The sequence below is a fragment of the Crinia signifera genome, chromosome 1, assembly GCF_055691185.1.
Source record: "Crinia signifera chromosome 1, ASM5569118v1, whole genome shotgun sequence".
Lineage (NCBI taxonomy): Eukaryota > Metazoa > Chordata > Amphibia > Anura > Myobatrachidae > Crinia > Crinia signifera.
In genome coordinates, this window is record NC_139217.1 from 353,803,226 (window position 1) to 353,828,540 (window position 25,315).

Sequence of the window (25,315 nt, forward strand, 5' to 3'; positions counted from 1 at the left end):
AAGAGTGCTTACTCAGTGGCCCTTATTCTGCTCTGTTTGCACAGACCAGAATCTGTGCAAGGGCATCGATGGTTGCGCATGTGCAGGGTCATTTCTGCACATGTGGCCACGGTGAACAAGTTGTTCACTGGGCGCACGCACCCAAGTGTGCAGGCGGGGGCAGAGAGGGGCGGTCCATTAGCATAGGGGAACAACCACAGTTTCATGGGTGTTCCCATGGTGAACACTGGCCAATCTCATGCTAATGGGCCGATGAAGCGGGGGGCGGGCAGCTGACATCACCGGATGTCAGCTGCCCGCCCACTTCCGAGCCTCCATGCATATATAAGTGACTTGAAAATCACTTTTATATTTGTCCGCCTCCACCTTCCAATGATGTGGGAGGATCCCCCAAGGCTGCAAATGGATGTTACTGTGTAACATCCATTCCCAGGCCGTGCGAGCAAATCACCCTTGTGAATGGGTGGAAGCCTGCAACACAGGCACAAGTCAATCACGTAAAAGAGATCGCTCAGATGGGCCCGTTGCTTTCCCCAGGTCCCCGCTGCAGCGGATATTGGTGTTGGCGAGGATCGGCTAGTATGAAGGGGCAGCACAGACAGTGTAATGGTTAGCATCCCTATAGATTGTAAACTTGCGAGCAGGGCCCTCCTACCTCTATGTCAGTTTGTTTCTACCCAGTTTGTTTACTCACCGTTGTTTCCAATTGTAAAACAGAATATGCTGCGCTATATAAGAAACTGTAAATAAATAAATTGCTGCCTCACAGCGCTGAGGTCATGGGTTTGACTTCGAGATGTGCAGGTTCGGATTTTCTTATTGGCTGTCACATGTTTTGACTCCAAATCATGTGACAGCTGATAGCCAATAAGATCCCGTTTTGAGTTCTGAGTAAATCCGAACCTGCACATCTCTAGTTTGATTCCCACCATGGCCCTAACTGTGCGGAGTTTGTATATTCTCCCTGTGCTTGTGTGAGTTTACTCCGGTTTCCTCCCACAATTCAAGAATATACTTATAGGGTTAATTTTTTTGTTGGAAGCCAAATAAACTAGAATGAGTGTGTGTGTGTGTGTGTGTGTGTACACACACAAATGTGGTAGGGAATACAGACTGGAAGCTCCACTGGGGCAGGGACTGATGTGAATGTTCAAGTATTCTCTATAAAGCGCTGCAGGATATGTGTGCCCTATATAAATAACTGTTAATAAATAAATTTTAATAGTGAATGGAGCATCAGATCACTGGGAGGGGGGGGGGGGATGGGAGGCAAAACACGAGTATAATGTGAAAATATGTTTTGTAATTGGAGCCGATTAACAAAATCCACTAAACACAAGCACAACATTGGACAGTTTTATTTTAATAATAAGTTATGTGACTACACATTTCTTCAAATGGTTCCTTCATGGGAATGCAGTGATCCAAGTAAACTTTGGACAAGTCACATTTATGCATAATCTGGTACTGCACTAATATCAGAGAAAGCGGTAATGGTGTGTGTGCAGTATTTGTACAAGAGACAGGAATGTGTTCCAGGAGATCAGAGCCGGCCTTAGGCATAGGCAAACTAGGCAATTGCCTAGGGCATTTGGAATGCCTAGGGGCATCAGCAGCTTCTGCTGATTAAAATGATATGCATTCTGTGTGAGTGAGGCTGTATCTGCATATGAAATAGTGTATTCATGGAAATCACTGTAACATAGCATTCCGTATGTAGGTACAGCCACAGTCGCACACAGAATATATTCATGCCACATATAATTTTAATCATCGGAAGCTCCTTGTGTGTGCTGGTCACATCAATGCAAATAAGACGAATTTTCAGCAAAAAAGGCAATCAACGTTAGCAGAACTGGCCAGGAGCTGCATGTTCTATTGAGGCAAGATGTATGAGGAAACATCTGTATCCAAGCAGAGGTTACAGTGTTAGCGGCTGTGCGAGTGCTGTCTGCGGGTGGGTTCGTTGTGGAATATTGTTCGGCATATGTGTAAGGGCATTATTTATGTCATGTATAAATGCATTAATAATGTGCAACATACTGTATGTGTAAGGGGCATTATGTGTATGAAGGGCATTAATAAAGGTTGGCATAATGTGTAAGGGGCATTATGGTTATAAGGACATTAATAATGTGTGTCATGTGTAAGGGGCATTACTGTGTGGTATTATCAGGGGTGCCGAGAGAAAGGGGTAGGGGGTACAAATTACCCAGGCCAAAGTCTGATGGAAGGGCCCAGTGGGGGCCCCGGGCCCCCTCCTCCGTAAGTGACAGCAGCAGCTGCAGCTCTTCTCCTCTGCCCAGCACGCACTGCTTTGTGCTGGGTTGCAGTGTGGCCATGGAGGTGCTTAAAATACAATATTTTCTCCGGATTTTTTTCTAAGTGTATAATGTGAATAATGTGAGAAGTAATGTACATAAGGTAAAGTGGTACTACTGTGTGATGTAACGTGAATAAGGGACACCATCGCATGATATAATGTGAATAAAGTTGCACTACTGTGTGGCATAATTTGAAATGGGTATACTATTGGGTGGCCATGCCCCTTCCCAGCAAGAACACACCCCTGTATGGGCTGCGCACCGAATGTGTGCACTGTTTCTATTTAAAATATTGCGGGTAGGAGCACCAAAATGATGACTGCTATGATGAGGGTTGATGGTGCTGGGAAAGGGGAGCAGGGTCAGAGGCGGAACTAGTGGCGGTGCTAGGGGGCACCAGCCAAAATCTTGCCTAGGGCGTCATTTAGGCTATGGCCGGCTCTGCAGGAGATGATCACAGTCTGGTCCCCTCTTTAACAGTGATGAGGTGTCACAAAAAGGTCATAACAGTTCCATTCTTCCCAATCTGCCAAGGTTCTACAGGGTGAAAGCGTATCACAATCCTGCAAAACAAAATATCAAGAAACACATGAAAATAAATAAAGGAATTCAGAAATAAATGAAGCCTGCAACTTCTAGTTTTTGTTTTGTTTAAGAATGCTTTCTGCAGTTTTATGAATAAGTTTACATTATTTGAGAGAAAACATCCACTTTTCTGGTTAGAATTTGGAGAAACATACATAAAACAAATTTAATTGCACTTCTATAAGTTCATAGTAAGTTCTGTTACACACTTTACCATTCAGTATTCAGATATATAAAGATTCTAACCAAGTTATTAAATTCGGCAGGGCAGCATTTCAGCGCTCCATAAGCAGCAAATTTCACTGCTTACCAAGGCAACCAGAATTAGGCCCATGGTGTATAGTATACAATCCTGCCACACTAACGCTGTCGGGAGTTCAAGGGATTTTGCATGAGACTTCAAGGCTCTAAAAAGTTTTCCTGGGGCCTTACGATGTATTGCTCATTTAGCGCTAATGCTGCACACAGTTCTAGGTAATGACTTTAGACACCCTTCATTGGCTAAATGCACTTCTTTGATATTTTATTCGCACCATCCTGGAAGTAGTATGCAGGTTTCAGCAATCTGCAAAGTCCAGACTCATTTTATTTATGCAATCTGCAGATGCCCCGGCTGACCAATATCAACAAGTCTGAACGGTTGGAACTTTCCCCCTGTGAGGTTAAAATTAATACCAGGGGTTTTATTATGCATTCCTCAAATTTTGTGCATGAAGAATTTAACATAATGGATCAGTTTAATTATTCATTCCTACGTTGTACCGTAATGCTGGGTACACACTGGTAGATATATCTGCAGATCAATTGATCTGCAAATAAATCTAAAGACGGATCAGGCAGTATGTTCTCCATAGACACTGCACGATCCGTCGGAACCGACATCACAAGTGGGCAGGCACATTTGCATTCCCCCGCCCACTGAGCTGGCAATCATCGGCGGCTCCCGGCATGGCTGTAAGGACGGTCGGTGGATCGCCTGTACACACAGCACAATGCCCCGATATTCATCGGGCATTGGCTGTGTAGCAGAGCCAACGTGATATATCTGATTGACCTAGTTCACAGATATATCGTTTGTAGACACTGGTCGATGGTTCGTTGATATATCGGCAGTTTAATTGAATGGACAATATATCGGACAGTGTGTATGCACCTTAAGAAGGCTATTGCATTAGATTGCAAATTAAGACTATGCCTGCTGACAGTCGTAAATTGAAGGCTTTGCTTATACCAGTTCATCTCAAGCCAGACTAAAAGGGTGTACACACGCTTTGATTTTGCCAGATTTTCGATTCGATTTTGCTTTATAGAAGCAAAATCGAATTCAAATGGTTTTAAGATGCTTTTGATCTGCATTCGATTCAATGCTTCTCTATATCGAAAAGAAAAATAGCCTGTGCAGGCAAGGAAATATTGAATTCTATATCGAATGCAAAATTGCAGATTGAATCTGAAAGCAAAGGCCAAATCGAAAGGGGGTGGAATATGGGAAATGGAAAGCAAATTGATACGTTTGTACACACCTTAACAGTCCAGGTTTTAAAGGATATTCTTTCAGGAGGTGCTAAATAAGTCACCTTTGCTCAGTTATGCATATTCTTAAAACCTTGACTGTCCGGTTGTGTTTGGGATAGAGTTTAAGAGGCAGTGGTTTAGACATAAACAGCACAATAAGGGATATATTTAACCCTTTGAGTGCCAACATCTGTGAGATAATATCCACTAAAAATGGCAGCATTGCTCACATTTGTTATATAAATTCAAATAAAAAATGTTGTTTATAAAAAAAAAAAAAAAAAGATTATATTGCCTATATAAAAGGTAAACATTACAGGTCATTATGATGAATAAAAATGTTTACTTGCCAATTTTTACAGCTATTTTGACCAAATCACTTGGCACTCAAAAGGTTAAACAGCGAAAACACTGATTCTATGTAAACTGTGGAATAAATTAGGTTTCCTGGGACGTAAGCCCCCGATGGTGCCTTTTTCAATCGGGGGATGAAATTAAATCTGCATGGCTAGGTAATTAAATGTGGGGTAAACACGCTGCTAGTTTACCCCATTGTCTCTTCACTTCAGGTTAGTCAGCTATACTATACCTGTCCTGTCCAAACTTCAGTTCTTTTGTCAGGAATTCAAAGAATTTTGAACTGTGCTCCTTGTTCTGCTCCGCCGTCCCCACTACCGCAATGGAGGAGATTATCAGCTGGGCACATGGACTTGCGGAGCCACTCACCAGCATTGAGAGCCCACTCCTCACTGTCACATTCACCTTCTATGGAGGGGAAAAAGAAACAACATGGTAGGATATACCTGGAGGACAGAAACTTACAATGACTTCAAACTATAATAATCCTGAAAAAAGTAAATATAACAGTAAACCATGATCAAGATAGATTTATTTTCACTACATTGCTTGCAATACATTGGAAAGGATTACCATTTTATGGAGGTGTATTAGAGCAGCACAATAGGTCATTCAGTATTAATTCTGTATTTAGGCTAGACCCAGAGGGAGTACTCTGGTGTGTCTGTACTGCACTGACAAGATCTGACATTTTAAATTGAACACATGGATGTTCAGGTGCATGGTTCAGGTCCCTTTTAAATCCCTTTCAGACATGCGACCTGGCATTTTGAGTGCTGGGTGATTTTGCCAGATGCAGTCTGGCCCCTTTTCACACATTTTGGTAATTTGCTGACACTGGTCATTTGTGTAGTGTGAAAGGGTCAACCTGGGTCAACAACCCTGGTAAAAAGCTGGTTCGGTGACCCGGGATTTAAGACTCGGGGTGATCCGGGATTTAAGACTCGGGGTGACCCGGGATTTAAGACTCGGGGTGACCCTTTCACACTACACAAATTACCAGGTAGAACTATGTTATGTCTGTGGGGTATTAGTGAACTAGTTGGCCAAACTAAGAAGCCCAATTATACCCTTTCTGATTCTATAGGGTATTGTGCAAATTAAGATCATTTGAGTTTAATAGATATTTACAAGGATATAATATAAGCCATGAGAGACATAATACTGTTCCAGTAATGAATGGCCTGCCTGTGTGTGACTGTAAGTAGCCTGGAATATATGCCAGTAATGGATGGCCTGCCTGTGTGTGACTGTAAGTAGCACCTTATAGATATACCAGTAATGGATGGCCTGCCTTTGTGTGACTAATGAAGGGTACACACCAGGACGACCACCGTCGTCCACGACCGATAGACGACCATGGAACGATTTCCCTTGGACTTCCCGGGAGCTCCCAGGCAGTCCCCAGCAAACGATTAGCAAAAATTGTGTTTTTTTGCGGAACGATCTCGATCCGATCCCGATGCGCCCGTGATGGTCGTTCAGACGGTCGGATCGCTGGTTTTTGTTTTTTTGCAAGAACACATGCGACCGTCGTCAGATTGGCCTTTGAAATTTAAATGAAGGGGCTGGACTAGCTGGGGGGGATAGGAATAGCAGCAGCCATTTTAAACCAGTGTATTTCTGCTTTGTTACTAGTGAGGCTTGGTTTATACCTGCTGAACGCTGGACATTTACACATTACTTTGTTTTGCCTGCCATTACAAAGTGTCTTTTAACCCTGCACTATGGAGAATGCAGTGATGGGTAGTCACCAGCAACATTACCTGCTCTATTATGCAGTGCTGAAGCTCAGGCGTCAGAGGGCCCAGCGCAGGAGAGCAAGATCATGCTGGACAAAGCAGTGGCTACTGCAGCGTCAGACTCGTTTGCACATGCCACTGCTCAGGGACATCAGGGAAAATAACCCAGTTGATTTCCGGAACTTCTTGAGGATGGATGATGCCACATTCCAGGAATTGCTGCGTCTGGTGACTCCCCACATCGAGAAGCAGGATACCAAGTATCGCGTGGCTATCCCTGCTGAGGAACGGCTGGTGGTGACCCTGAGGTTTCTGGCGACAGGACGGTCTCTTGCTGACCTGAAGTTTGGATCCCTCATCTCCCCGCAAGCTTTGGGCCTCATCATCCCGGAGACCTGCAAAGCCATTGTGAAGGTGCTGCAGTACCAGTATTGCAAGGTAAGGATGAAAAATACACCGTACACTTTATTGTGCTAACAAAATAATTTTATTTATAATTTAGGCCTAGGACAGAAACAGGTTTTTTAGGCCTTTCATATGTAAAACATGTAAAATAGTAAATAGATTTATTGTGTCAACACAAATATATTATAATACCATATATAAAAGATATTGTACAAAAACACACACTATATATAAACATTTAAGTATGTATGACCCAGTTTAAACTTTCCCAATAAGTACGGGCTACTGTGTGGCAGAGGATGTCTGCCACAGATATGTAAAGGCTGCGGCCCACATGGCGCAGATGCAATGGTCCCGTCCCCATTGATGTGCGCCATAAGCCATGTGAGCAGTGGCCATCACATACCTGCAGCTGAGACCATGTCTGTTGCACAGTACCCCATACTATTGGCAAAGACAAAAGGGCAATAAATGGAGTTTGCTCTCCAGATTGAGGAGAATCCTGTTCTCCCTCTGGTAATGCAGGTACAGGTAGCAGCATATACGTAGAAAAAAAAAAAAAGACACTCTGGTAACTTATGAAACAGGCCCTTGTGTGGCAGAGGATGTCTGCTGCAGATATGTAAAGGCTACGGCCCACATGGCGCATGGCGCAGATGCAATGGTCCCGGCCCCATTGATGTGCGCCATACGCCATGTGAGCAGTGGCCATCACATACCTGCAGCTGAGACCATGTCGATGGTAAATGATAAAATAGCCTATTTTTTAAGACAGATCCTCAAAAACAGGAGACTCCGGATCTTCTATCAGTAAAGAACTGTAGAATTGACGGTACTGGGAGGGTTGAGAGGCTGTGTAGGTGTTGACTAGGTATGTGTTGGAAGTGTGCTCGACTGGCCTGGTACGGTGGTAGGTGGTACGGTGGCAGGCGGAGTAGGCACTGGTGATTCTAATGACAGTGGTGTGTCTGGTGCACTACCCATGCCAACTATTTTAGTGCCACTGTTGAGATACCCTAAACTGCCATTATACACCAACTCCATGCATAACTTTTCAAAAGTAAGTTGCTGGTCCGGAGCCATGTTGCAAACACACTCTGCCACATAAGTGAAGTAGTTGTCATGTTTGTCCGGGTTTCTTTGCAGGACTCGCTGTGCCCGCATCATAAATTCTTCATGTGCTGCTGCTTCTCCTTTTTTTCCTTTGCCACGCTTTTTTTGGCACAGGGGAGTGGGGGAGTGGTGGAGTGGGTTCCAGGGTGGGTGGCGGAGTGCGTGCCGGAGTAGGAGCTTCACTCGATGTGCATGCATTATCTGATAGGACAGACAGGTCTGGGGTTGCAGGTGGGTAGTCACCAAGCTGTAAAAAAATTGAACATGTTTACTAATCAATTCTATTTACTTCTAATTTCAGTTCCCTACCAGCGTGAATGAATGGAAAGTCATCGCAGAGGAGTTTGAACAGCGATGGAACTTTCCAAATTGCGGTGGAGCCATTGATGGCAAACATGTCCGCATAGCCCAGCCTATCAATAGTGGTTCCTACTACTTTAATTACAAGGGCTATTTTAGCATTGTACTAATGGCTGTGGTGAATGCGAACTATGAGTTTATCTTCCTGGATGTAGGAAGGAATGGCCGTGCATCGGATGGTGGCACTTTCAAGGACACAAAGTTCTACGAAAGGCTCATAGCGAACACCCTTCACTTGCCGTCTGTCCAGGAAACTAAACAGGGGCTCAACTTTGTGTTTGTGGCAGACGAGGCTTTTGGCCTGCACGAGCATGTCATGAAGCCATATGCGCAAAGGGGCCTGAACCATGACAAAAGGATCTTTAACTACAGGCTATCCAGGGCACGGCGTGTTGTGGAAAATGCTTTTGGCATCCTGGCTAGCCGGTTTCGCATTTTCCACACTGCCATTAACCTGAGGGTGGCCAAAATTGACTGGGTTGTCACGGCGTGCTGTGTCCTGCACAATTTGCTCTGCAGAAAAGCCACACAGCAAAGGGCTACAGGCACAGCACTCCAAGAAGACCAAGATCTGCCAGAGGAGGTAGTGCAAATATCCTCCTTACAAACCCCAACACAACACTTCACAGGGAGTGCACGAGCCAAACAGGTGAGGGAAGAGTACATGGCCTACTTTAATGGGGAGGGGGCTGTGGATAGGCAGGAGGAATCAATTAGATAGCCCAAAAAATAGACTCACCGATGCAGACTGCGAATTCTCCTCCTCCTGCGCCGTGACTTCTTGGTTTTCGTGTTCGACCATCAGGACTACTCCTGTCCTCATCGACTCCTGGCTGAGGGTGAACGTCAACCTGTCGTAGTACCAGAGCGATGTTTGATACATCTCGTCGACTCCAGCACCAGACTTCTTTGCAGCCTCCACCTTCTTGTGTTCCTTTAAGAACACCGTGCGCAGATTCTGGATGCGTTTCCGCACCCATTCTACATTGGCCTCTGGATGAAATGGGAGACTGTAGCGAGACAAGTCCTCCAAGGCTTGGGTTCTTTTCATTTTGTTCGAATACTCTTTGGACTTTGTTCGCCACAGGCATTCATGGGAACGATACTTCTCGATAAACCCTTCTAAAAATTCTTGTTCTTTTGCGTTGGACATTGGGACTGTAAAAAGATAAAACCATTTTAGTTGTTATATAGTTATATCCATGTTTTGTTTCATATTTAAATTTTTAGAGTTATAGTTACCAGTTTACCTAGTTCTTATGTTTTAAGTATTTAAAATGTTAATAAACTTTTATGAAAACCACTATACATTTTATTGTGCAGATTGCTATTCACACACACAGGTGAATGGGGCCTAGCAGAGAGGAGTGCATGGAATACTGCAATGGTGGACAATGGTTATATGTATATATCTATAAATACACACAAACACACACACAGGTGAATGGGGCCTAGCAGAGAGGAGTGCATGGAATACTGCAATGGTGGACAATGGTTATATGTATATATCTATATATACACAAACACACACACAGGTGAATGGGGCCTAGCAGAGAGGAGTGCATGGAATACTGCAATGGTGGACAATGGTTATATGTATATATCTATATATACACAAACACACACACACACACACACACACACAGGTGAATGGGGCCTAGCAGAGAGGAGTGCATGGAATACTGCAATGGTGGACAATGGTTATATGTATATATCTATATATACACAAACACACACACAGGTGAATGGGGCCTAGCAGAGAGGAGTGCATGGAATACTGCAATGGTGGACAATGGTTATATGTATATATATATATATATATATATATATATATATATATATATATATATATATATATACACAAACACACACAGGTGAATGGGGCCTAGCAGAGAGGAGTGCATGGAATACTGCAATGGTGGACAATGGTTATATGTATATATCTATATATACACAAACACACACACACACACACACACACACACACACACAGGTGAATGGGGCCTAGCATAGAGGAGTGCATGGAATACTGCAATGGTGGACAATGGTTATATGTATATATCTATATATACACAAACACACACACAGGTGAATGGGGCCTAGCAGAGAGGAGTGCATGGAATACTGCAATGGTGGACAATGGTTATATGTATATATCTATATATACACAAACACACACACACACACAGGTGAATGGGGCCTAGCAGAGAGGAGTGCATGGAATACTGCAATGGTGGACAATGGTTATATCTATACACACACACATGGGGCCCACCCGAGCAAACAGTGACATGGTCGGGTGCTCGGTTGCCAAAACAGTGCTCTATATACACACTATATACATTGGTGGCAACAGTGGGCATGCATAGGAGAGCATTGGGAGTGCAAACATACCAGGTTGTTGTTCTGGGAGATGAGACAAGAAGGAGAGTCCAACTGCTGCGCCAGCACTGTTTTCTATGTGGAAAAACATAGCGCCGGGGGAGTGTTTAGGAAATGCCACTCAAATAGGCTGGATCAAACGACGGACGCACCGACGGGCGGCCGACGGAGGCGGCAAAAAACACTCACGTTCTGCATGCGATTGACGGTCGGTCGGCCTGGGATTGACGGATCCTACCTGCAGCACGTAGGACCAAAGATGCGACCAAACGAGTGGCGTGTACGCGCATCGGATCGGATCAAATAAATGACAAAAACGCACAAAAGTACATACAATCTGCATACAACCGGTCGGAATTGGATCTAAATTGACAGAATCGTGCCCTAGTCGTCCTGGTGTGTACCCAGCATATGTCAGGCGACTGACTGTACTGTGCCCTATAGGATAGTGCTATGATAACATTTATTTGTCTCTTAGGTGGATGAAGGTGCTGCTCTAGAGCAAGCTATTAAGTTCTGCCAACTTCAAATGGGAGCTGCTGCCCAAAAACAGGTGGGTAACCAGAATTGAGAATGAATGGTGGTAAGGCTGGATCTATATCTACCTTAAGGAGCCCATAGACGCTCTGTTTTTGCCAGCTCCGTTCTGTACTATGCGATGCGTGCTCCCGCGCATCACATAGTACGGTACAAAAAGTATGTGCTGCACATACTTTTTGTACTAGCTACACATCGCATCGGATCGCATTGCATGCACAAGGCATGCAATGCGATGTGTACTAATTAAGTCCCGAACGGATCTGTTAAACCATGGGTCTTCAACCTATGCCCCTCCAGATGTTGTGAAACTACATGTTCCAGCATGCATTGCCACATTTTTTTCCTATAAGAGCATGCCAAAACTGTCAGGGCATGCTGGGAAATGTAGTTCCACAACATCTGGAGGGCCACAGGTTGAAGACCTGTGCGTTAAACGGACCGTGTATGGGCAGCTTTATACATACTTTACCTTGTATGTCAGTAAGGAGTTTTCTTGCTGAATGTAATAATAATGTGATTGGTCAATGATAAACAAACACATAAGTAGATTGGTTGTTTATCAAACAAGACATGAGAATGTATAAATGGCCATACTCACAGGGTGGTTTCAGCCCCATGCTAAGCGATGTAGGTTAGCACAGATGGCTCAGCACACATCACTGAGACACATGTACACCGTACCATGTGTGCTGAGCAGTGCTACGAATGGCTGTGTATGGGTACACATCCGTCCACAGCGCCTGCACAGAGGAGAAATCATTTGATGAGTACTTAGCATCGCATGATTTATTCTCCTGTCCCTGCTGCTTGCAGCCACCATCGCATAACTTAGGAATCACTCGGTGGCTGCAAGGATTTCTGGGGCTTCTGGCGGGGGCTGACGCTGAGAAATGCCTGCTTTTTGCCGGGGCACTCCCAACGTTTTTATGGGCTTGCCCACCTTTGAAATGCCAGGGCTCCTGCCCAACATGACCCCACCGGTCAATCAGGCTGCAAACCGCCTGCAAACACAGATGTTTGTCGAAGATCGCTTAGAAATAGGGCTGAAATCACCCTGTGTCTATGGGCCTTAAGTCATTTATCTATTTGTGAAGCTTGTGATCTTCTCTTCTAAAAATATTAAACATGACCTGGCTGTATACCGTAATATAATGAAATAATGAATAAGTCATGAAGCTTCAATTTTTGCATTAAAGTTTTTAACTGGTCCAGAATATCCATATGAAATGTTGCTTTCTCAGAATTGGGACCCAGCAACAGGCTAAAATGTGCTGCTGTTGAATCTTTAAAAAACATTAGCCATTTATACCAGATATTAATATATTGAGGGTTTCACAAAAGCAGATTTTAACCTATCCTCTTGCTGATTTTGGATATCATGGAACCCTGAACATCCTCTCCACTGACCTAAATGACTTTAATAATCGACCAATGTTTCACAGCACTTAAAATCAACTCTGGCAGCTGCTTCCGGGGTCTGTCACATCTGCCCACATTAACCCTTTTGGTGCCAAGCGAATGTGTCAAATAGGTGTGAAAATTGGCAAGCAACCTTTGTATTCATCGTAATGACCTGTATTGTGTACTTTATATAGGAAATATAATCTCTTTTTTACACAATTTTTTTTATTTAAATGCATATAACAAATGTGAACTCCAAGGGTTAAAAACTTATTCTTATTCAGAAATTAAGTAAATTATTTTATATGTCAATCATAGGTTTAATTATGGGTGAGGGAGAGTATTAGCTTCTGTTTGTCCACCTATTTTATTATTGGCAACCCACCAGCAAGGTTATAGCCTTTTACATTGACCATAAATGATTTGAATTGATCCTGGACCACCAATCCAAGGCACTCCTGCAAGTGTCTCAAGGCACCCCAGGGAGCCACGTCACACAGTTTGAAAACCATTGGTTTAGCCATATTAACCCCTTCCTGACGCAGCCAGTTTTTGCCTTCCTGACAGAGCCCTTTTTTTCAAATCTGACATGTATCACTTAAGTGGGGATAACTTTTTTTTTGCTTTTACTTATCCCAGTGATTTTGAGATTGTTTTCTCGTGACACATTGTACTTCAAGTTAGTGGTAAATTTGGGTCGATACAGTCTGTGTTTTTTTGTGAAAAATACCAAAATGTCGTAAAAAATGGAAAATTTAGCAATTTTCAAAATGTTAAATTTTCTGCTTGTGAGACAAATAATCATACCACTCAAAATAGTTAATAACTAACATAGACCATATGTCTACTTTATGTTTCCATCATTATTTCAGCCTCCTTTTATTTTTTTTGGACACTAGGAGGCTTAAAATATGAATAGCAAATTCTCAAATTTTCAAGAAAATTTCAAACACTGATTTTTTTAGGGACCAGTTCAGTTCTGATGTGACTTTGAGGGACTTGTATGTGAGACACCCCCATAAATGATGCCATTTCAAAAACTGCACCCCTCACAGTATTCAAAACAGCATTTTGGAAGTTTGTTAACCCTTTAGGTGTTTCACAGGAATTAAAACAAAGTGTAGGTGAAATTTCAAAATTTCATTTTTTTTGCAGATTTGCAATTTTAATACATTTTTCTAAGGAACACAGTAGATTTTACTAGAGAAATGTGACTAAAAATTGATTCCCCCAATTCTTTTGTTTTCATAAATATCCTATATGTGGCCCTAGTGTGCACGTTGACCAAACCACAGGCTTCATAATAGAAGGAGCACCTACTTGATTTTGGAGCCTCCTTTTTATGAGATTATTTTTTAGGCACCATGTAGGTTTCTAGGCACCATAAGATGCTAAAAGTTAGGAACCCCCCCACAAGTGACCCCATTTTGCAAACTACACCCCTCAGGGAATTCATCTAGGGGTATAGTGTACATTTCAAACCCCCAGGGGTTTCACCAATTTTGATACAACTGGGCAGTGAAAATGAAAAATTACATTTTTTACACAAAAATGCAGTTCTGGCTCAAAATTTTTCATTTTCACAAGGAATGAAGGAGACAAAGCACCCCAAAATCTGTGCCCCAATTTCTCCCGAGTACGGCAATGCCTCACATGTGACCAAAAAATACCATTTGGGTGCATGGCAGGACTCAGAAGGGAAGGAGTGATTTTTGGATTTTGCAGCTCAGATTCTGGTGGAATGTTGGTGGGTGCTATGTCGCATTAGCAAGACCCCCGAAGCACCAATACAGTGGAACCCCCCCCACACAAGTGACCCCATTTTGCAAACTACACCCCTCAGGGAATTCATCTAGGGGTATAGTGTACATTTCAAACCCCCAGGGGTTTCACCAATTGTGGTACAACTGGGCAGTGAAAATGAAAAATTTATTTTTTTACACAAAAATGCAGTTCTGGCTCAAAATTTTTCATTTTCACAAGGAATGAAGGAGACAAAGCACCCCAAAATCTGTGCCCCAATTTCTCCCGAGTACGGCAATGCCTCACATGTGACCAAAAAATACCATTTGGGTGCATGGCAGGACTCAGAAGGGAAGGAGTGATTTTTGGATTTTGCAGCTCAGATTCTGGTGGAATGTTGGTGGGGGCTATGTCGCATTAGCAAGACCCCCGAAGCACCAATACAGTGGAACCCCCCCACAAGTGACCCCATTTTGCAAACTACACCCCTCAGGGAATTCATCTAGGGGTATAGTGTACATTTCAAACCCCCAGGGGTTTCACCAATTGTGGTACAACTGGGCTGTGCAAATGAAAAATTACATTTTTTACACAAAAATGCAGTTCTGGCTCAAAATTTTTCATTTTTACAAGGAATGAAGGAGACAAAGCACCCCAAAATCTGTGCCCCAATTTCTCCCGAGTACGGCAATGCCTCATGTGTGACCAAAAAATGGCAGGACTCAGAAGGGAAGGAGTGATTTTTGGATTTTGCAGCTCAGATTCTGGTGGAATGTTGGTGGGTGCTATGTCGCATTAGCAAGACCCCCGAAGCACCAATACAGAGGAACCCCCCCACAAGTGACCCCATTTTGCAAACTACACCCCTCAGGGAATTCATCTAGGGGTATAGTGTACATTTCAAACCCCCAGGGGTTTCACCAATTTTGATACAACTGGGCTGTGCAAATGAAAAATTACATTTTTTACACAAAAATGCAGTTCTGGCTCAAAATTTTTCATTTTCACAAGGAATGAAGGAGACAAAGCACCCCAAAATCTGTGCCCCAATTTCTCCCGAGTACGGCAATGCCTCACATGTGACCAAAAAATACCAGTTGGGTGCATGGCAGGACTCAGAAGGGAAGGAGTGATTTTTGGATTTTGCAGCTCAGATTCTGGTGGAATGAATGGTGGGTGCTATGTGGCATTAGCAAGACCCCCGAAGCACGGTGAAATGATTAACCTAATAATCCATAGATGTGTGGTATATTTTAAAACACTCCTTTATACATAGGCCGGGTTTGTCGGGGCAAGTTTCACAGTGGAAAATAGTATCCTTTCTTATTCCCTTTTTATAGCAAACTTTGCACCTTTTTTGTGTCCTGCCCTTTCTTGCAGTGGAGGGGATTTCGTTAGGAAAATGCTGCCCTGGTACAATACGGGGGCCAGTACTAGAAGTACTGGGGCCCTCTGCCTGCTGGTTCCCAAATATTAGGCCCTTTATGACTTCCTCTTGAAAGTGCATAAATGTCCCCCTCTGGCTGGTAGAACGGAATAGCACGTAAGCGTTATACAGTGCCATCTGGATGATATACACGGCCAGCTTGTTGTGCCAGATTTTTGTTTTCCGCAGGGCACTGTACGGCTTCAGTACCTGATCTGAAAGATCCACTCCGCCCATGTACTTATTGTAATCTAGGATACAATTAGGTTTTGAGGTGTGGGTACTGGTACCTCGTACAGGGATGGAGGTGGTACTGTCTCCATGAATTGTTGTCAGTATAAGGACATCCCTCTTGTCCTTATATTTGACCAACAACATATTTTCGGTGCATATTCCCCTGCTTTCACCCCTTCTCAGTACTTGGGCAATGTGCGTTTTTGGGAGGCCTCTTTGGTTCTTGCGCACAGTACCGCAAGCTGCTGTACCTCTTGAACCAAGGGCCTTAAACAGGGGGATGCTAGTGTAAAAGTTATCCACATAGAGGTGATAACCTTTATCCAGGAAGGGGTGCACTAAATCCCAGACAATTTTTCCACTAACACCTACGAGGGAGGGGGGGCATTCTGGCGGTTCAATTCTTGAATCCTTCCCTTCATATACCCTAAACCTGTGGGTGTACCCTGAGGTGCTTTCACACAGTTTATACATTTTTATGCCATACCTTGCCCTCTTACTGGGAAGGTACTGGCGGAATTTAACCCTTCCTTTAAAATGTATAAGGGACTCGTCGATACAAATACATTTTTCAGGGATGTACATCTCTGCAAATTTGGCACTGAAATGATCAATGACCGGCCTGACTTTGAATAGCCGGTCAAAGGTGGGATCATCTCTGGGTGGGCACTGTGCATTATCGGTGTAATGTAAAAATTTAAGGATTATCTCAAAACGAGTACGAGTCATGGCCATACGGTAAAATGGGGTGCTGTACAGAACATCTGTACTCCAATATTGCCTAATTTCTGGCTTTTTTACTATGCCCATATGTAACACCAGACCCCAAAACGTCATCATCTCTACTGCATCTACAGGGGTCCACCTAGCAAATGATGACGTGGGGTTTTGAGCAATAAACTGCTGGGCATATAAATTACTTTGGTCCACCATTAAATTTGTAAAATCATCAGAGAAAAATAATTTGAAAAAGTCAATTTCTCTGAGACCTGTTGAATCAAATTGGATTCCTGGGATGGCCAAAAACTCAGGAACCTGGGGCTCAAAATTGTCTGGTGGTGGGGTCCATACGGGATCAATCATTTGGGGGGGGGGTCTCAGCTGCTCTACGGGGGCGTCTTTGAGGGGGTCCCTCATCACCAGTGGAGGAAGAGGAGCTTAAGACGAATCCTTCAAATTCCCCGCTTGCATCACTGGCTGTGTCAGAGTCAGAGGCAAGCATGGCATATGCCTCCTCCGCTGAATACATTCTTCTGGATGACATTTGGGATGCCATTTTTATTTTTGTGTTTCTGTAAGTGTAATGTTTCAACACGTGTATAGTGTAGGGGGGGTACAAACTTTATTTCAACACGGGGGGTATGTAGTGTGTAGTGTGTATGTAGTGCAGAAAAAAAAATACTTTATACAGGAATTTGATCCCAATAAAAAAAAAAAAAATTGAAGGGGTAAAAAAAAAAAAAAAATTGAAGGGGTTAAAAAAAAAAAAAAGGTCCTGCGCCAAAAATTGAGCACAGATGTTGGTCAGTAACAACCGTCACTGAACAGCGCTCAAAGGCAACAGGACACCCAGCACTCTCCAAAAAAAAAAAAACAATTTAAAAAAACTGCAGAAAAAAATTTATATCAACCCTGTGCCAAAAATGCTGTTCAGTGATTGTACGTCACTGATCAGCGCTCAGCGGCCACAGGACACCCACAAAAGCAACGTGGGTGTAAAAACAAAACCCCACTGCACTCTCCAAAAAAAAAAACCTGCAGATCAGTGATGCAGTGATGCAACACTGATTAGCAGTGAGGGGCAGCAGGCACACAACTGTGGGTGCAACCTGACAGGGTATATATATAAAAAAAAAACCTGGACCCCCAAAAAGTTGCTGATTAATTAATTTAAACTAATCAGCACAAAAGGGGGGGGCAGCAGGGGGGGCAGCAGTCAGTTGCACACGCAGCACAACCTTTGGTGCAACTGACAGGTATATATATAAAAAAAAAAACCCTGGACCCCCAAAAAGTTGCTGATTAATTAATTTAAACTAATCAGCACAAAAGGGGGGGCAGCAGTCAGTTGCACAGGCAGCACAACCTTTGGTGCAACTGACAGGTGTATATATATATATATAAAAAAAAAACTCTGCACCCCCAAAAGTTGCTGATCAGCTCAGATATAGTGATCAGCACAAAAGGGGGTGCAGCAGACACAAAATATAGCACTCTCTATCACTCTCTGTCACTATCTCTGACTATCTATCACGATCTGTGACTCTATGACACTGCAGCAGCAGCACACAGGAAGTCACAAGATCCAGGAAGCATCCAGCTGCTGGCAGCACGCTACCAGCGGTGATCAGGTAAGTATCAGGCAAGGATCAGGCAAGGATCAGGTATGTATATCACGACAGATTGGCCGGTGACCGCTCTGCACGCAATTCCAGACCGGAATGGCGTCTGCAGCGCAGTCACCGTTAGTTTAAATGGCGCGCCTTGGCTGTGATTGGCTCGTCGGTCCGACGAGCCAATCACAGCCTTGGGGGCAGGTGGGGTGAGGTGTCGTCGTCACCGATGACCCCCTCATGCCCCCTCACACCCGGCGGTGATTGACACCTGTGTTACCGAGCGTCTGATTCGCCGGTAACACAGGAAAACGCTGCGAATGGCTGTTCACATTGAACAGCCAATCACAGCGATCGCCGACGTCCCTCTGTCCCCGCATCTATAGACGCGGGGACAGTTTAAAGTCATGACGTATATATACGTCATGTGTCGGGAAGTACATCCCGGCCATGACGTATATATACGTCAAATGTCGGGAAGGGGTTAAAAACAAAGGATGTAATGGGGCGTACACACATAGTGATTGCGTCAGCCATTTAGCATGGGCAATTTCCCTTGAGCTTCCAGGAATGTAGATCGCTCAGAAAGGGTCAGCGATGTGCGCCAGTGATTGTGAAAAGCGATTTAACCCTTTGAGTGCCAACATCTGTGAGAGATGTGCAAAATATCCACTAAAAATGGCAGTATCTTGGAGAGACGGACCACGGCTAAGCAGGATTAGGGAGCTTGAGGCAGGAGCTCCCTGGCGAGACATCCAGGGGAGCTGATTGGCGTGGCTGGATGGATCCTGGATTAGGCATGTGGCAGTGGCGGTCAGAGGGGGAGGCGGTGCAGGGCAGAGTACAGTTCGGTGGGAGCTCCTGTTCGTGACCGGTACATCTGTATCTATCAACGGCAGTGAGCAGCAGACAGGGTGAGCGCAAGCAAGACAGACTGGGAGCAGCGCTGACAACAGGTATCACGAACTTGTACTGCCAACTTGTCTACTTTACTAGCCAGTTTAGTATTGGAGTCTTCCAACATAGAAATCCAGCTTTCGGCCTCCTTTATCCTTTCTTTTACAGCTTTAACAACCTGTTTGATCAGGGTAATATCTGTCTGTACACCATTTAATTTTTCAGTCAGACACTGTTACCAATTGACGATGGCCTCCAGATTCTGCTGCAGTGTAATTTCAGGGGTGGCAGTGGGGTTATTGCCTTTAGAAGGAGTGTTTTGGGGAGTCATAAGTCCTGATTGTGAGGTATTACCCATTTGAGATCTGGCGTGTTTCTCTAAATGCGTGGCTGCGGCTATAATACCAGTTTTGTCGCTGGTCAAATGAGCAAAATATACAAGGAAGTTGATGCGGATATTTAGTTAGTTCTAACAACTTATGTTGTCTCTGTGACCACTAAGATGTATTAGTTATGTATATTTGTGTATATTTTTTGTTTTTTATTATTATTATTATTATTATTATTATTATTATTATTATTATTATATTTACATTATATAGATATAGAGATCACTCATTTATGATTGTTTGATATTGAAGATAGAGATAATAGGTGAAATTTACTAAGATGTGAAATATACCCCTTTTCCACTAGCAACCTGGGTCAGACCCGGTAATTTGTACCCGGATCGATACTGGGTTGGACCTGGGTTTAAGACACATTTCCACTACAGTGCTACCCGGTAAATTGCTGGATCAGCCCCGTTTACACTTAACCTGATTAAGGACTATTTTTCCAATAGATTTCATAGGAAAATGCCTACAGTCTTTAAAGGGCTTAAAGGGGAGTTCACAAAACAGGGCCACCATTACCCAAAAGGGCCACCATTAAAGAAAATATTTCCTGATTAATGAAGAGACCACAAATATCTATTTGAATCAAAATTGCAACTTTCACAAGTGCGAATTTACGGGAAAAAATGAGTTTTAACGCAACTCGCAACCTATTAAATGTGCGAATTTGCAAAAAATGCAAATTCGTCCTTTTGCGATAAAAAGATAGCAAAAAACATCAAAATTGCACCATATTAAATTTCGCCCCGCATCTCTCACCTCTATGGCTTTTTACATACAGCATCAACTCCACACAGTGTGGATTGGTAATATTCATTCACATCCAGTGGGAACTATATTGTGCTTGTTTCTTATCTGATTAAGACATCAGCCAGTTTCAAAATTGCATCATTTTAGATTTATATCTTTTTATGAACACTGTGGCATTTTTAGATAAATGTTTTGTCATTTTGTCATGTGTAGTTATTAAAAATAGATATATAATTTTATAACCGTCTTGAAAATTCATTCAGTCAGCGCTGGCACAATATAATATTTTTTCCTTTAGCCTACATTGGGGAGCGACTACCCCTGTGCCAGAAACACACAAACCCTATATATTTTTTCTTCACGGTTAAAAGTCACCTTGATGAGGGTATTTGTAATAAAACAGCAGGGGTGCCCCGACCAGGAATCTCTGATTCCAATACACAATCCACATGGGTCAGGCACAGCCACTTAGCACAATGCGGGGAGGGTGCCCGTTATCCGGCAATAATACATTTCAACATAGTAACGGAACTCTGGGTGCCGGAAGGGTTCCCGACAGTCGGGATCCCGACAGTCATTTACCCGACGTCGGGATCCCAACTGTCAAAATGCCGACAGCCGGGTGCCCGACGGACACCTGCTATTTTCCCTCGTGGGGGTCCACGACCCCCATAGAGGGAGAATAGAATAAGTGGCTTGCGTAGCGAGCCACCGTGCCCGCAAGGGGCTTTTTTGCGCTCGCCATGCTGTCTGACTCCGGCCAGTCAGGGTTTCCCGACATCGGAATAATGACTGTCGGGATCCCGACTGTCGGAGTCCCATACCACACCCATATACTCCAATATAGGTGTTTTTTGCATTAGGATAAAGCATGACTATGCAATTGATTTGTTGGATAGCATCGATGTTTATCATTTACCATCTAGTTGTGATAGCCATTAGACAACACTGAAGCCCTCTATTAACAAAGGGTCATTTATAGACTACTAGACATCATTGTCCTCTTTGCATGGATAATCCTTTGCTATTAATATGTTCTTTTTATGCAACAGGTATTATGACAGCAATGATATCAATGTTGGACTTTGAGTCTCCTCACTGGACGTATGTATTTATGAAAACTTTTTCACTATGCATTGTATATTGTGAACATGCATTTGTGATAGAGGTTTCTCATTGTCATATGCTTGTATTATATATGCATGTTGCCGCAGTTTTAAAATATTTACCATGCAAATATGTTTCATCTATATGTTACATGATATTATTCTGCCTTATATCGCATTAACTGAAGTTATCCCCTATCAATTAGGGGTGCTAGCATTGTTTTACATGTCTGTCCCCGAGTAGCGCTTTGCGCAAGGGACTTATAATGCTTTAATAGTTATTTAGGTGTTTCTTTAGAAATATAGGGGGAAATTTACCAAAATGGATTCGTAAAAAATAGGTGTATTCGTAGGCAGAAATACACCTATTTTTTACACATTTGTATTTTCGGGATTTTCAATCCCGAAAATACAACAATTCGTATTCCTAAAGATGGAACATTCGCATTTGTATTTACAAATACGAATGTCTACACCATCGATAGAATACGACAGAAATCACCATTCAAAAGAATGGTGGTTCCTGATGTACTAAGCAGCCGTACTGATAATACGGCTGCTAAGTGGTGTGAAACACCCACGCAAATACGACAGGAAAATACACCTTGCTTTCCCTGTCGTATTTGCTTTAAGTCTGCACGGATCAGTCAGATCCGTGCAGGCTTTAGTGTAAAAAAATATTAAAAAAAATAAATATAAAAAAAAAAAACACCAGCACCAGGCTGAAGGATCCGGGGCCGGTAATTAAAAATCAGGGAACCCGACAAATAGGGGTTCCCCGATTTTTAAAAACCAGCCCCAGGCTCCAGGTCCGGGGCTGGTTCCCAAAATACAGGGGACAAAATGACTAGGGGTCCCCCGTATTTTAAGAACCAGCCCCAGGCCAAACCAGCCAGCAGGGTAATGCCACAGCCGGGGGGAGACTTTTTATACAAGTCCCCCCGGCCAAAGCATTAACCCCCTGACCAGTCAGCCTGGCCAGGGGCCCTGGGGGAGTGGGGACCCCCCCAATAAAGGGGTCCCCCCCTCCAGGACTTACCTGACCAGGCTGAAGCCTGGTGCTGTCCTCGATGCCCCTGGGCGGTGGGCATCGAGCTGATAGTGGTGTAAAAAATAGAATAATCTATTGTCTAATACTGGGGCACTATGAGTCCCAGCAAGCCTCCCCCGCAAGCTGGGACTTGGAGAACCACAAATCCCAGCCTGCGGGGCATTAAAGGGCCCGCTGGGTCTTGTAGTGCCACAGTATTAAAAATAGTAAAATAAAACACACTGACACACACTTAAAATAAAACTTTAATACATACAAAGCCCTTACATACTGATACTTACCTATCTTCTTCCCGTAGGTAGCCCTGGTCCTGATGTCCTGTGTTGACTTCTGGTCCATGTCGACGTCGCTGTCCATGTCGGCGATGGCGTCGGCGTCCGACGAAATCCATGTGGGAACCTATGGAAGGAAACCATACTCACCTGTCCCAGGGCGACGTAGTCCAGGTAAGGGTCTTTACAAAAAAAACAAACCGACATGCGAAACCAGCCGGACAGCAGAGAGCCGCACGGTGATTGTGTACATCGTGCGGCTCCGCCTCCCGAATGCCGCTATTGGCCGCCTTGCGGCCTAGCGGCTTCTGATTGGCCGATAGGCCGCAAGGCGGCCAATAGCGGCATTCGGGAGGCGGAGCCGCACGATGTAAACAAACACCGTGCGGCTCAGCTGTTCGGCTGGTTTCGCGTGTCGGTTTGTTTTTTTGCAAAGACCCTTACCTGGACTACGTCACCCTGGGACAGGTGAGTATGGTTTCCTTCCATAGGTTCCCACATGGATTTCGTCGGACTCCGGACGCCGACGCCATCGCCAACATGGACAGCGACATCGACATGGACCAGAAGACGACACAGGACATCAGGACCAGGGCTACCTACGGGAAGAAGATAGGTAAGTATCAGTATGTAAGGGTTTTATATGTATTAAAGTTTTATTTTAAGTGTGTGTCAGTGTGTTTTATTATACTATTTTTAATACTGTGGAACTACAAGACCCAGCAGGCCCTTTAATGCCCCACAGGCTGGGACTTGTGGTTCTCCAAGTCCCAGCTTGCGGGGGAGGCATGCTGGGACTCATAGTGCCCCAGTATTAGACAATAGATTATTCTATTTTTTACACCACTATCAGCTCGATAACCACCGCCCAGGGGCATCGAGGACAGAACCAGGCTTCAGCCTGGTCAGGTAAGTCCTGAAGGGGGGGGGACCCAGGGGGGGGGTCCCCAATCCCCCAGGGCCCCTGGCCAGGCTGACTGGTCAGGGGGTTAATGCTTTGGCCGGGGGGACTTGTATAAAAAGTCTCCCCCCGGCTGTGGCATTACCCTGCTGGCTGGTTTGGCCTGGGGCTGGTTCTTAAAATATGGGGGACCCCTAGTAATTTTGTCCCCCGTATTTTGGGAACCAGCCCTGGACCCTGGGGCTGGTTGTTAAAAATCGGGGAACCCCTATTTGTCGGGTTCCCTGATTTTTAATTACCGGCCCCGGCTCCTTCAGCCTGGTGCTGGTTACAGCTATGGGGGGGACCCCACGCCGTTTTTTTTAAATGTATTTAATTTTTCTATTTTTTTTACACCTTGCAGCCTGCAGGGATCTGACTGATCCGTGCAGACTGCCTGTACGAATTTGTATTAGCGGCCGTATATATGGCCAGCTAATACGAATTCCTACGACATCGGTGGGTTACAAAGCAGTCGTATATGACTGCTTTGTACATTCCACTCCGGAACACGACTTTGCATACGACTGAAACAGTCGTATGCAGTCGTAGGGGAAATACCAATACGAAAAACTAAGTTTTTCATATTGGTAAATTTCCCCCATAGTTACTATGTTATGTACGGCAGCTATAATTGTTATCAATATATAGTTACTGTTGTTATTCAGTGCTGCCACTAATTACATAGCGATGTGGCTCACGGCATCTCTGCCAGAGAAAACATTGCTATGGTAACACAGATTGATGTCAAACATGAGAGCGCACGGCCCTGCTTGATGACGTCACATGGGTGTTCTGGTGGATAGCAGCGTTCACAATATAGTAATAGCAGCCTTCTCATCCACAGCCAAAGAGTAAGGGACCTTTTTCCCACCTGAGACCCGCAGAACCATTCTACACAGAGTACATTGTAATTACATGCTGTGCATCCTGGGAGATGATGTCATGCTGAGGGGACTTACTTCCTGTTGTTCTCCTGTTACTTTCACTTAGTGTCTGCCTTATGCCGAGTAAAGACCTGTGTTACATTCATGCTGCACGTGTGGTGGTGATTCTGTTGCTGTTGCATGGAAGTGGTCAAGGATCATCTCCCCCAAATATGGACATACAGCCTGCGGCTTCTCCAGCTGCCAGCTCTCCTCTTTATTGACCTCTGCAGATACAAACCAGTCATCATGTATCAGGGCCTGTGCCATGTCATCACCTATGGACTACTGTGCTTTGCGTCCAGTTTCCAGGCCATGCAGTGCCTTCAGGTTACCTCAGCTATGGTCACTGCAGGTGACGTTGCCATCTTTTCTTATGTATACAGTGTGGTGACAGCTGAGAGCTGACAAGTATGACAAGGCCTTTATCTGTGATAGAACATATAACTTGTGGGGTAAACTATAGGAGCTCTGAGTGGTCAACTCATGGTGACATATGGCTGGCTGTTGGGGCCCCA

At 44.1% G+C, this 25,315-nt stretch overlaps 1 protein-coding gene across 1 annotated transcript; it reads right to left on the reverse strand.

Moving 5' to 3' along the window:
* Nucleotides 1-2,768: 2,768 nt before the first annotated feature.
* Nucleotides 2,769-25,067, reverse strand: LOC146006748 (D-dopachrome decarboxylase-B-like). The gene is made up of 4 exons (XM_083145332.1): nt 24,981-25,067; nt 19,428-19,559; nt 5,014-5,189; nt 2,769-2,887 (listed from the first exon to the last, which is right to left on the reverse strand). The coding sequence occupies exons 1-4, from the start codon at nt 25,065-25,067 to the stop codon at nt 2,815-2,817; spliced, it is 468 nt and encodes a 155-aa protein (XP_083001458.1). The 3' UTR covers nt 2,769-2,814.
* Between the last annotated feature and the right edge of the window lie 248 nt (nt 25,068-25,315).

Excerpts from the sequence above, each read along its gene's own strand:
- LOC146006748 (XM_083145332.1), bottom strand. The coding sequence starts at position 25,067 with ATGGCACAGGCCCTGATACATGATGACTGGTTTGTATCTGCAGAGGTC. Across the intron at positions 19,560-24,980 it reads AGCTGGAGAAGCCGCAGGCT|ACAGATATTACCCTGATCAA; the intron begins GTATGTCCATAT and ends AATGGTGTACAG. Across the intron at positions 2,888-5,013 it reads CTGAAGTTTGGACAGGACAG|GATTGTGATACGCTTTCACC; the intron begins GTATAGTATAGC and ends TTTGTTTTGCAG.